The following is a 12,176-nucleotide window of genomic DNA, read 5'->3' on the forward strand; positions in this document are numbered from 1 at the left end:
CAATTTGAATGACACATTTGTCAATATAGCTGAAAAACTTGCAACATCAGCGTGCGCCCGGTGCACCGGGCTAATCAGAGTCGTTCGTTATGTGCACGCGCCAACATCGCGTGCATATCACATACGACTTTGATTAGCCCGGTGCACCGTGCACCGGACGCACTAAATATCTATTCAACACGAGGAAGGTAACTGTGATAAAATGATATTATTACGAGAGCACTCTCATAACATTACTAACGAGCTCTCTCTTATTAACCACTATTGGGATTTGTGAAAATACACGGCACAAAAACTAGCAGCGGATCTCTCTCTAAAATAAAAACTTCTCTGAAATAAAAACTCTTTCTGGAACCCTCATTCGCTGGACCTCCACAACCTTCCTTTCCCCTGACAACCCCACCACTCTTTGATCTCTCCTCGCCTTCTCCTCCTCCACTAAAAACGCACAACCCTCTTCCCATGTGCTAAAATTTCTTCCCTATTCTCTCTCTCTCTAATAATGCGATGAAAGGACTCTCTCTCCCTCTCTAGAACCACGCAAATTGCAATGAAATGAGCAAGCCAAAATTGGCAAATAAGGATGATCTGTTCTTTCTCTATATATTTGTGCGATTTTTGCTAAAGAATTTGTGGTCTCTGTCTTTGAATTTTAATTTGTGATTCTTGAAAACAGTATCGATATGGAGTTTGGGTACATTTTTTTCTCAAAAATAGTTTTGTTGAATGGGTAGTTGGGTGAACGAAATCTAGTGGAAAGAATGATCAAATGGATGTGATATATTACCGCAGCTGAAAGTATACGAGAGAAATTATCATGATGTTCTTTCATTGAATTAATTGGAACTTGTTTGTTTGATTTGGGTTAGAATTAATAAATGGATTGTTGTCTGTTGGGGATTGCAGAGGAAGATGAGGTGATGAAAACCCTAAGATGTTATAAGGGCTGTTCTGAGAGTGGAGAACTCGAGGATGCTGACGAAGAGAGCGTTGTGGGTGCTTTGGAGAGAGAGAGACTGGCTCGGTTGCAAGGGGAGAGAGGCTGTGGAAGTCCACAGTTTTTTTATTTTAGAGTTAGTTGTTGCGTCAATTTCATTGTCCCATTTTAAAATTATCAACTTGTAGTTCTTAGTTTAAATAGATATAATTACCAAGTTTAAAAATCTTTGAAAGCAAAAAAGGCAATGATGGAAAGATCACATTTATTTGCTGACTTTTATAAAGGGACAACTAATTTGGAAAGGAAGAGTGGACTACTACAGACAAAAGTAGTATAATTTACCCTTCTATAAAAAGAGGCAAGATTATCAAAATGGATTAGTGTCTCATAAATCACAACAAAAAATTACTGAATACAGCACAATTATTTTTGTTGGACTAAAATTGGGCCATGGTGCAGGCACAAAAACCTGAAAAGCAAAAGAATAAATTGAAGGCCAGCCCTGAAGGCTCTCCGGGAAAATGGCCGTGTGTAAGGCAACAAAATGTTTTTAAGATGGCCTAAGAATGTAAGAAATGCGGAGGAGAAATGAAACGAAAACCTAGTGACTGTGCCAGTAGGTCCTGCGTCTGAACCAATTGTAGTCGGGTAAACTCTGGATGGGCCCTACGGCAGAAATAGCAACATCCTGGCAAAAACAAAAGTAAGATCCAAGACAGCTTAGGATTATATTTAAATCGACACTAACAGAAAATATCAAAATTTTGTACTTTATATGGCAATATGTGAGGTCAGAATATATTGTAGTCCTTACCCTGTCATTTATAAAACGGTTTGCAACACGTTTGATGGTGCTGGCATTCACAGCGTCAATTCTAGCAAACAATTCTGCAAATGGGATTCTTCGCCCATAGGTAAGTAGCTGGAAGCACAAACAGACTAAGCGTCAATAAAGGAAAATGTTAGATCAGCCGAAAAAAAAAAATCAGGAATGAACTGAACAAACTTTGTTTGATGCGTATCTAATTCTCAAATTTGGAACAAAGAGGAAAAAGAGGAAGTTAGTTTCCCAATTGGACGTGTTAAATGAAACCAAGTTGCCATCTGGAAGATGCAGAAAAGATTCTTCCATTGTGACAAATACTTGACCTGCTTAAACTGAAATGTATGGGAACCGGACAAGTCATAACAAGATAGATTAAAATGGATTATTCATCCAGACACAATATCTTTTAATTCCACCAGAGAAGAAATTCCGAATCCAGGGACAAAGCCTATTTATCAAACAAAAATGAATTTGATGTAACGGAGTAACAGGAAAATCACAATAATTAAAAGATGATTAAGCCCCACATAACATGGGTTTTACCTCTCTGGACCCACATGGGATTTTAGGAAAAATAATCAAATCCTTTTTTTTTTTTTATCAAATGTGTATCTTAACATTGGACATCCAACCTAATCATCATATGATTCATATTTACAAGATCAAATAATTACTTTTGTGGCTTCCCTGTACCACAACCAACAAATCATTGCTGTCTTTCATCTGGCAACCCCATGCTGAAGTCCATATATCAACTTTACATGAGAAAATTGTCTTTAGAACTTTTGTAATGTAAATTAGAGGATTGGTTAGTTAGATGATGTGTTCCAAAAATCCAGTCTCAGCTTAATCTCTCATTAGCTCAGTCCAAAGAATGAATAAGGAAAACAAAAACAACAAAACAAAAACAAAAACAAAAAAGAAGAGGAAAAGAAAAATCAGTCTCATGTTGACTGAATCGTCTCTTAATATACTTGGCTACGTAGCTTCCAGTCAAAAGGACTGAAGAAACAAATCTTGATGCCACTGTTTATGGTGCTTAAATCTGCATTCCTCTTTTTTAGCTATGCAAGGTAAGGGGGTTAATGAAGACAGTTAATACTGATACAAAGCTGGAAGATATTAAGGTGGCCCTTCTACCTATTATTTCATCTCTCGGGGGAAAAAAAAAAAAAAATTGTCTTTAATTTCTTAGATGTAACCTATGTTACCTGGACTCGGCATATTAGCCCAGGGTGTCCGTGTCAACACGGACACCGACTCGGGCTATGGGTCGGACACCCATTCGCAACATCGGACACGGCTGATGAAGACTTGCTCATAGAAGATTGTATCGTGGATGCTTGTTAGGGATTTGAACTTTTTTTCAAGCCTCTATGTTAGATCGGATGTATTCCGTAAGTTTGTGGAGGCGGCTGGTTCGTAGATAGGATTTTGGAAAGTTGAAGATGATGTTTTTTCACGCGCAGCTGTAGCAGATTTTCTGTTCTTGGTGGAGAGTATATTCACGCACTGCTGACTCTTTTCATACTCTGCCACTTATCACGTGTATATTATATGTGGACTACAGCTGGGTTATAGCTGTAACACATATTCATTGTGCACACATTAATACATTGGGCTTGGGCTATTATTTGGGCTAGGCTATTATTTGGACATTAAATTGTAAGAGTGTTTTAATAATATAATCCATTGGGCTGGGCTTTGGACATTAAATTGTAAGAATGTTTTAATAATATAATCCATTGGGCTGGGCTATTATTTAGACATTAAATTTTAAGAGTGTTTTAATAATATAATCCATTGGGCTATAATTTGGCTATTATTTGGACATTAAATTGTAAGAGTGTTTTAATAATATAATCCATTGGGCTGGGCTATTATTTGGACATTAAATTGTAAGGGCGTTTCAATTATAAAATACATTGAACTGGGCTATTATTTGGACTTTCTCTTGTAAGTTATTTTCTTATTTTCTTTTTGGTTTGAGCTAAAACAGTAAAAGATAATGTGGTTGCTAAAAGAGAAAAAAACAAACTTAATAAAAAATATAAATTTAACTGGTGCAAACTAAATGGTATACAACTAACAAGAGTACTCCCTCCTTTACAACATATATGAAGTGTCCAAGTACCCGTGTCCGAGTTTTGGACACTTTTATTTCGTATCCTTGTGACCTATAATTTGATACATAGATGGATCCGACCTCTAGACACGTCCCCGTGTCCGACACCCGTACCTGAGTCCAAGTAACATAGTATGTAACACTGTTCTGGTCATTCCCCATTTTATAGAATGTTATTGAGCATGCCAGATCTTTTCTAAAGCTTTTCTGTATGCAAATGTTATACACACACTAAAATCTGCTAACGAGGAACTGTCCTTATAAGCCTCGAGAAATTTAGTTTCTTATTAAAGGATTGCTCATCCTTGAGAGTTCAATGTATTGTCAACAGGGTGTATTCTTCACTGTCCACCTGTAGGCTTGTATTGAACACCTTAAGTTTCATCCTGAGCTAACCCTCTTCCCCCCTCCCCCATCAAAATAAATAAATAAATAAAAACTGTAAGAACACCGGCAAATATCCAACCTTCCAAGTAAATGTTCTAGTTTTGAAAAGGAATTGTACCTGGCGCCCTATATCTTCAGCAATAGGACTGGTTCCATCTATGTGAAGCAGCAGAGAAGATTTCAACTGCAATAGAACACATTAAAATGTGGATAAAGCTATGTGAACACTGGAAGATAAATAGAAAAATAGGCTTAGATGAAAATGAAAATTTCCTACAATAACCCTAAGATACCAACCACATACTTGACATCGCTAAATTATCAAAAATGACACTGAAAATCTATTAAAAAAATAAAGTCACCATACTTTGAAGCAAAATACAGCCAATGATTTAAAATAATTATCAGGTAATATGTAACAACAATACTGTTGGCCGAGCCATAATTTGTTGCCTCTATGAAGTTGACAAAGGTGTTCATTTCTAATTAATTACAGGGAAAAAAATCGTGTTTTCTTCATGAAATAGGAGGTTGTGCTAGACTCTTAATTCATTTTTCTATATAACAGTTAGACTATGTTTAATTTAAAAACATTATGAGCTATATATTGTTTTCAACATTTATACATTGCCATTAGCAGGAATCATTTCCGGATGCCATGCTAAAAGTCAGGCCGTCAAACATGATAAGGACGGTTAGTCTAAGGACAGGCACTCTTTCCAAACAATGCAAAAGTTAGTCTATACCAAGTCAATCATCCAAAAACATCACAGAGGCAGCACCTTGCATTGGTAGAACCTACAATTGGTAGTGACCTACTTATCTTACCATTACTTTCACACAAACTGTGTAACGAACAACCAAGTGTGGAAATTACATTACTAGTTCTTGGCAGAAACATCATGCTTCAGTTCACCATCTAAATTGCAGGAATTGATCCAGTGCCAACATTATTTCTTGTGGCCAAGAGTTTATGTAATCAACAAAATAATCAAATTAACATACAAACCAAAATGCTACCAAAATTTGTACTGGTATACACTAGTCAAAATCTTTTATCCAAGAGTGAGCAGAAGTTAGTTTGGCTAATCTAGTAAGCGTGGTAGTATCATCACAAGCTTAGTGTGAAAGTATCACCATAAGTTTCCCCTCTATAACAAAGCACCAATTGTCTTCCTTTCTCATTTATAGAAAAAATGATATGTTGCTCCAAATGCTATACATAACCAGAAAAAATAACTAAAGTAGTAGAATATGGACAAAGCAAATCAACGCTTTAATTAGAAATTCCAACCTAACATATTACAATCACACTTAGCCAAATGTATACTGTATAAGGATAATCAACAGGATGGTAAGTGGAAGGCTTTCACATAAACAAGAGAACATTTAACTATGAAAATAATAAGAAGAAGAAGAAGAAAAATATATATTAGTAAAAACCCTTCTCATGATGGGCATAGCCAACTACAGATCATGCGGGTTAACTGCTGTATTTGGGTTTAATTTAAAAATATTAAAAAGAAAGTTGTAAAAGCAGCTACTATCAAGGGAAAGTAGGAGAAATAGTACCTGATTACAAGCACGAGCAACATCTTCTTCTGAAACACGGTAACTTAATTTGCACATCTCTTGCATAATTGTCCAGGCTAAATCATCCAAGCAGTCCGGCTGAAAGAAAAGGAAAAGGTATGTGGACTTAATATAATAATTACTGAGGCATAAGTCAGTGATAAGGAGTGCAAGGGTATAAACTTGCTAATAGAACTCCAACAGAAAGTATAAACTTGAAAAAATATAAAGTTATGGAATTTTAAAGGAAGATCAGTTTATAGAGGACTCTCTAAACCTAAATTCTAGATTCAAGGAAAAATCACCCGTAGTTCTATTCGTTAACTTTGTTTCACTTACTAATCCCACTAGAGAAATGGACATGAAAGCAATCAAAAAAGAAAAGAGGACAAAATGAATGCTAACCTTCCAAGAAGAGAGAATTTGATATTAGCACCATTGTCATCTTGCTTGTTCCCAATCAAATGGGGTCAGCCACATAAACTCTCTCCATCCGCTCTTTTCTTTAACAAGTCATATATTCCACCAAAACTAATTTATTAAGGTTTTTTCTTATTATTTAATACCATGTTACGCATCTTAATTTCTTACTTTCTACACTAACCAATGTTCTTTTTTTTTTCTCTTTTTAGTTGATGCATCTACACGTTATATATTTCTATACTAAATAAACTTAGTTTCTCTTATTTTATTACTAATAGGCAGGCACTCACAATTTGTCCTGTTAACATGTTGATTATTTATTATGTTCCTTCTAATTCTAGCTAATTATTATCCATCCCAATGTTCTCGTTTCGACAATATATAGATTTTTTCTTTAAACTACTTGATATTCTCTTACCACGCAGGACAACACTAGCTCGTTTTCGTTTTAAACCAATCTGTCCACTCATAATATCTCTATCTACCTGTCCTTTTATATTATTGATCCTAAATATCAAAAATGATCACTATATTACACTTCATACAATTTTATTCAGTTCTACTAATTATTTAACCTTTTGACTTGAATGAATTTCTCCATACTTCCATATATGTTGCTAAGATTTCCTTAAAAGTGTGTAGCAGAGCTATGGTAACAGCAAGCCTCATTTTCAAAAAAAGAATCATAGATAAAATTTAAGCACAAATCTAATGAACTTACAGAAATGAGTTTTGAGTAAATTAGAAGCCGTTCTACCTTTCATATCATATAGCTTGAAGATGGGGAGAAAACCATGAAAAAATGGATTAAATTAGTGAGTGATCTCACCTTAGCAACAGCATAAACACCAAATAGCCCAGTATCTTTATAGTTGGTGTTGAAAGCCATCATGCTTTCAGCGATTTCATTAATGGCAACCCTCTGTGCAAGCGCAGAACTGTCCACGGATCATTACAAATATCAATACACGTCACAAGATGAAATGTTATGGGTAATGATACAACACTGACAATTCAATTTAGGAATGTAAGCCCCATAAATGAAGTGGCAAAGACTCACCCCATGTGCTTTCCACCACCTACATTCTTATTCCAGGAGCCCAACATAGTCTGCATGACCATCAAAGCAACTGAATCTGGATCTGTCCAAGATGCTCCATTGAAAGCAACCGCAAATTGTGCCAGAGGCATATTGTCATCAATTATTCTAACCTGGTTTTCATGCCCAACAAGTATCAAAAAAGAACAGTGTAGAAACCTTTCCAGTAACAAATTATTGCCTAAAATAAGGGGTCATGAGGTACTCAAATAATATAAGCCCACCTCGGATCCTGTAAAAATAGCTGGCTCTTTATCAATTAACTGAGAAGCTGTAGTTGGATCCGTCGATAAGTTAGTAAACAGTTTCTGTACTTCAGCAACGATGTCCTCATGCTTAACAGCACCAGAAGCAGCAATTACCTATAGTAAAGGCCGCAATAGAAAACCAAAGTTGAGGATTTCTAAAGTCAGATTCAGCATAAATGAACACTTAATGACAGAATGGAGTAGAAGCCAACATGCTTTTAACTAAAACAATATAAAAGTCTCACTAGTTTAGGCCTACCATTCTGGGAGAAGTGTAATGCCTTGAAATGTATTCTTTAATATGATCTCTGGTGATTGTCTTAATATTCTCAGCAGGTCCAAGAATGGTTCTACCCAACGGAGTGTGTTGAAAGGCAGTTGCATGCAAATGATCAAAAATTACTTCCTCAGTTTGTCCTTCCACCTACAATAAAGAATACAAGTAGAAACCCCTTTAAACTTAATAAGCAAGAGTTCAAATATCAGTTATTTTTCGAATCAAATTACAACGCATAACTGATTAAATAATGACAGCACTAAAGAAAACTCAAAGACTTGTCATTCCATCTGTCAGTTAATCGGATTGTTACACTGTTGTGTCTCCTAGTACACCTATGCAAAGAAAAGGTAATAAAGCACAAGGAGGTCCATCAACAATAAGGCATTGATTTTAGCTACTCAACCACCTAATATGGCAAAAATAGAACACCTCTCTTCTTCTTTTTTTAAAAAAAAAAAAAAAGTTTAGAAAATACAACATTTTGATTGTTCAAAAACTATTTGGTCTTCGAAAAATAATGTACATTTACTCTATAACAGCCCAAGGGACAATATGATTTCGTATTCATCTTGCTTGTATGGATAAGTCTGTGTGGCATAATTAAAACAAGAAAAACTGCCTCACAAACCCATTCATGGCACTCATCTGTCTAGTACTGGATGAGTACTATGCACATAATGTTAAGATTTTACTCTGTACATCATAATATATAAGTTTAGGGTATTGACTCCATTATTTACCAGAACTAAAGTAATGTATTTCTTTTGTCTTTCGTGGTTATTGTATTATTTTAGGAGAAAGTATCCCTGATCTACATGAATCAGAAAAACCTCAAAAAGCACATTCCTGCTCTTATCATATTTATTTGCTGAAAATTGCATAATAGGTCCCATACAAAGCATCTGTAAAGGTAGGCTTAAAAACAAAATACATGAACGTTTTCAAAAATACCCAAAATACAAAAATGCCAAACCAGAAACACATTATTAAATTAAAAATGGATTATCAATCACTATTCTCCCAGGCTATAGAAGCCAATAATTATCACCCATGATTAAAATAAATAAATAAATCAAATAAACCTTCACCAGAACCCAACGAACTAATAACACAAAATCAGAAACACTTAAATAACCAAACTTTTTAACATAACCAAAATAAGAAACATAAATAATCCTAAAGCAATTAATTGTATATTTTCGTTGCACAAGAACATGCATAATCAATCAAATGATCAAACCGTTCTAGCATGTGAAAAATCACAATCAATACACGAACTCTACCAATTCACATTACCTCCTCCATCTCCCTCAGAATCACGCCGCGCTCTCGCTCAATCCGCTTGTCCTCGAACTTCGAATTCTGTAGTATATCCGCCAATAAATCCAAAGCCCAAGGCACATCCTTGTCCATAACCTTGGCGTAGTAAGTGGTCTGCTCTCTCGAAGTGTACGCATTCAAATGCCCACCCAAATTTTCAATCTCCTCCTCCAATTCCCTCGTATTCCTCCTCTCAGTGCCCTTGAATATCATGTGTTCGAGAAAATGCGCAGTGCCGTTGGTCTCCTGGCTCTCGAACCGACTGCCGGCGTCGATCCAGACGCCGACAGTGGCGGACTTGGCGGCGAGGTTGGACTCGGTGGCGACGCGGAGGCCGGAGGGGAGGGTGGTGACGCGGGTGAGAGGGGAGGAGAGGATTGGGGTGTGGTCGATGCGAATCGGATGGGGCGAGTTGTGTTGGAGGAAACGCGGGTCAGGGCTCTCGAGTTCGCTGAGTTTGTCCTTGACGCACTCTGCGAGTCGGTCGTAGATCATGGCGGTTCGAGGCGGAGGGGAGGGTAGTGGTGACTCGGTGGCGGTGGCGGTGGCGACGGCCGTTGAAAATGAGCGGAGGGATTGGGAGAGAGTTCGTGAGGGTCTGTGAGAGCGACGAGCTAGGAGTAGTAGGTGTCTGATCGCCATGGCTCGTCTAGGGTTTGCAGAGAGAAGTAGAGTGAGAGGTAGAAATTAGGTATAATGAGCTTCGGCTCCGAAGAGCGTAGAGTAGACTAGGGTACGACGGAAAAAGGGATTTGGAAACGTACGGATGTAATTCGATTTTTTAAAAAAAATAAGTTATACAAATTCGGCTCAAAATAAAATAAAATAAAAGTAAGAATTTTAATATAATAAGTACGTAAATAATAAGTTGTCCGATTTAAAAATTCAAGACAAGAAAAAAATTCAGCTATATATACACATATTATTTATTTATTTATATTATATTTTTATAAAGATGTTAAAAGAAAATAAAATAAATAATAAAATAAATATAAAATTTTAAAAATAATAAAATAAAATTTTAAAAATAATGAAAGAATAATTATGAAAGAAATAAACTAGGTACATATAATTAATCAATAAATATGACATCATAAATTTTTTACAAATTAATAAAAATATATTTTTAATTTAAATAATCAACTATGTTTATCTAAAAATAAATAAAAATTTGCCCTCTTTTTCTCATTTTTTTCTTGATAGTAAATGCATAAGTATAATTTATTAAAATTTAAATTTTAAATTAAATATATTATAATATAACCTAATGTATTTATACACTTACTTAAATTATAAGTGTTACGAATAGGGGTGTTTTTCGAATCTGACATTGTATTAGATGTGTTAGACATGCAATTCTATTAGAAAATAAGTTGTTTTCTTAATTATTATTATTTTTTATATATATAGAATGAATCAACTAGTTAAAATATTTAATGCTTCGTAGGAATGAAGAAAATTAGATGGAAAAGAAAGAGAAAATACATAGAGAAGATATCAAGGCATTCCCTCTTTCAGTTTGGTTGAATGAAAACTTTGTCATTCTTCCCTAAGTCACACAATCCTTTTCAGTAGGTGTCGTTTTTACGTTCGAAACGCACTTCCGCTTCCACACTCTTACTCAAATTCTCACTACTTATAACTTAATTTTATCATTCTCAGCTCCCGCTCTTGAATTTGTTCTCGCTCCCGCTCCTGCTTTATGTGACTTAGATTTTTCCTTTTATTTTCAGTCTATATTTGAAGGGATGAAATTTTGTAAATGATGAATGATGTCCTATCCATCATCTTTTCTCTTATCTTCTTGTCTCTCTCTACCAAAAGAGAAAAGTTTATTTTGTCCTTCCTATTTTCTTCCACTCCACTTCCTTCCTTGCTTTTCCCCTGCCAAAGGAGGAAAGCTTGTTTCATCCTTAGTATATTCTCTCCACCCCACTTCCTTCTTATCAAAGGAGCACTAAATTTTAATAAATAAAATAGATTGAGTTTTTTTCTGCAATGATTTCTTCTCAACTTTGTAAGGTAAAATTTAAAAGTTTTAATTCTCATAAAGTAAGATTGATGTATGAAAAGATGATAAAAAGTGATGACCTAAAATATTAAAGTAAAAGTCAAAAAAAAAATATATATATATATATATATACATACATATATTAAGAACTTATATTTCAATTTTAACTTTTAACCCCTATGATATCTAATTGGTTTCAAATATATAATTGTAATATAAAGAAAACAAGCATGAGAAAAAAACTGTCCGATGAGATTAAGAAACTGTGGTTCTTTTTTATTATTATTATTATATATATATATATTTAGCACCTATATGAATGTGATTACCCTTGAAAAAATGTAGGGGGAGAGAAACTATGTGATGGTGGTATATAAACTGTTAGAAACACACTATGCCATAGTATGTTTTTTTTTTTTTTGGTTGCAATGAGTTTGTGCATGAGGTTGTAGCATGGTAGTATTGAGTAATTAACAAATAAGGAGTAATAACATAATAAGTTTGGAAAATGACTGGTGGAACTTTTTGTTATATTGCTATAACTTCTAACCAAATGTAAGAGACGAAACCTGTAGAGTGGTTTGTGTAATTTGCCCAAAAAAAAATTTAAAATCGGCAAAACACATAACGGCTTATTAATAATTAATATATAATTTTTTTATTTAATATTTGTTATTATAGTTTTAAATTTTAACAATATTTTTGTTATTATAATTGTTAAATATTTGACTATACTAAAAATATAAATATACAAATTGTATCTTAAATTTGATCAGGTATAAAAAAAAATTTTAATATGAGCATTAAGGCTTTCCGAATTGATTTGGAAAAAATATTTTATTGGTGGGATGGGTTGGGAAAGCAATGCCCAACCCGCCCAATTGACATCTATAACTGGGTGCACATAATTCAGATCAAGGTTTAGATATAAAATCCAAACTAATT

At 34.6% G+C, this 12,176-nt stretch overlaps 1 protein-coding gene across 1 annotated transcript; it reads right to left on the bottom strand.

Moving 5' to 3' along the window:
* Positions 1–1,304: 1,304 nt before the first annotated feature.
* LOC132315987 (probable mitochondrial-processing peptidase subunit beta, mitochondrial) lies at positions 1,305–9,960 on the bottom strand. Its single transcript, XM_059814471.1, has 9 exons — positions 9,197–9,960; positions 7,880–8,044; positions 7,597–7,734; positions 7,334–7,485; positions 7,103–7,211; positions 5,851–5,949; positions 4,397–4,462; positions 1,755–1,862; positions 1,305–1,628 (listed from the first exon to the last, which is right to left on the bottom strand). Exons 1-9 carry the CDS (start codon positions 9,860–9,862, stop codon positions 1,542–1,544), a joined length of 1,590 nt encoding a protein of 529 aa, XP_059670454.1. The 5' UTR covers positions 9,863–9,960; the 3' UTR covers positions 1,305–1,541.
* Between the last annotated feature and the right edge of the window lie 2,216 nt (positions 9,961–12,176).

This window comes from Cornus florida, unplaced genomic scaffold, assembly GCF_030987335.1.
Source record: "Cornus florida cultivar Cherokee Brave unplaced genomic scaffold, ASM3098733v1 CherokeeBrave_3.0.0_Hap2_Chr07, whole genome shotgun sequence".
NCBI classification, from domain to species: Eukaryota; Viridiplantae; Streptophyta; class Magnoliopsida; order Cornales; family Cornaceae; genus Cornus; species Cornus florida.

What these genes read in the sequence shown, in the direction of transcription:
- LOC132315987 (XM_059814471.1), bottom strand. Translation starts at nt 9,862, where the DNA reads ATGGCGATCAGACACCTACTACTCCTAGCTCGTCGCTCTCACAGACCC. An exon ending in ATTACACTTCTCCCAGAATG is followed by an intron (nt 7,735 to 7,879) that starts GTAGGCCTAAAC and finishes CCTTTACTATAG; the next exon opens with GTAATTGCTGCTTCTGGTGC. An exon ending in ACCGTTTTATAAATGACAGG is followed by an intron (nt 1,629 to 1,754) that starts GTAAGGACTACA and finishes TGTTTTTGCCAG; the next exon opens with GATGTTGCTATTTCTGCCGT.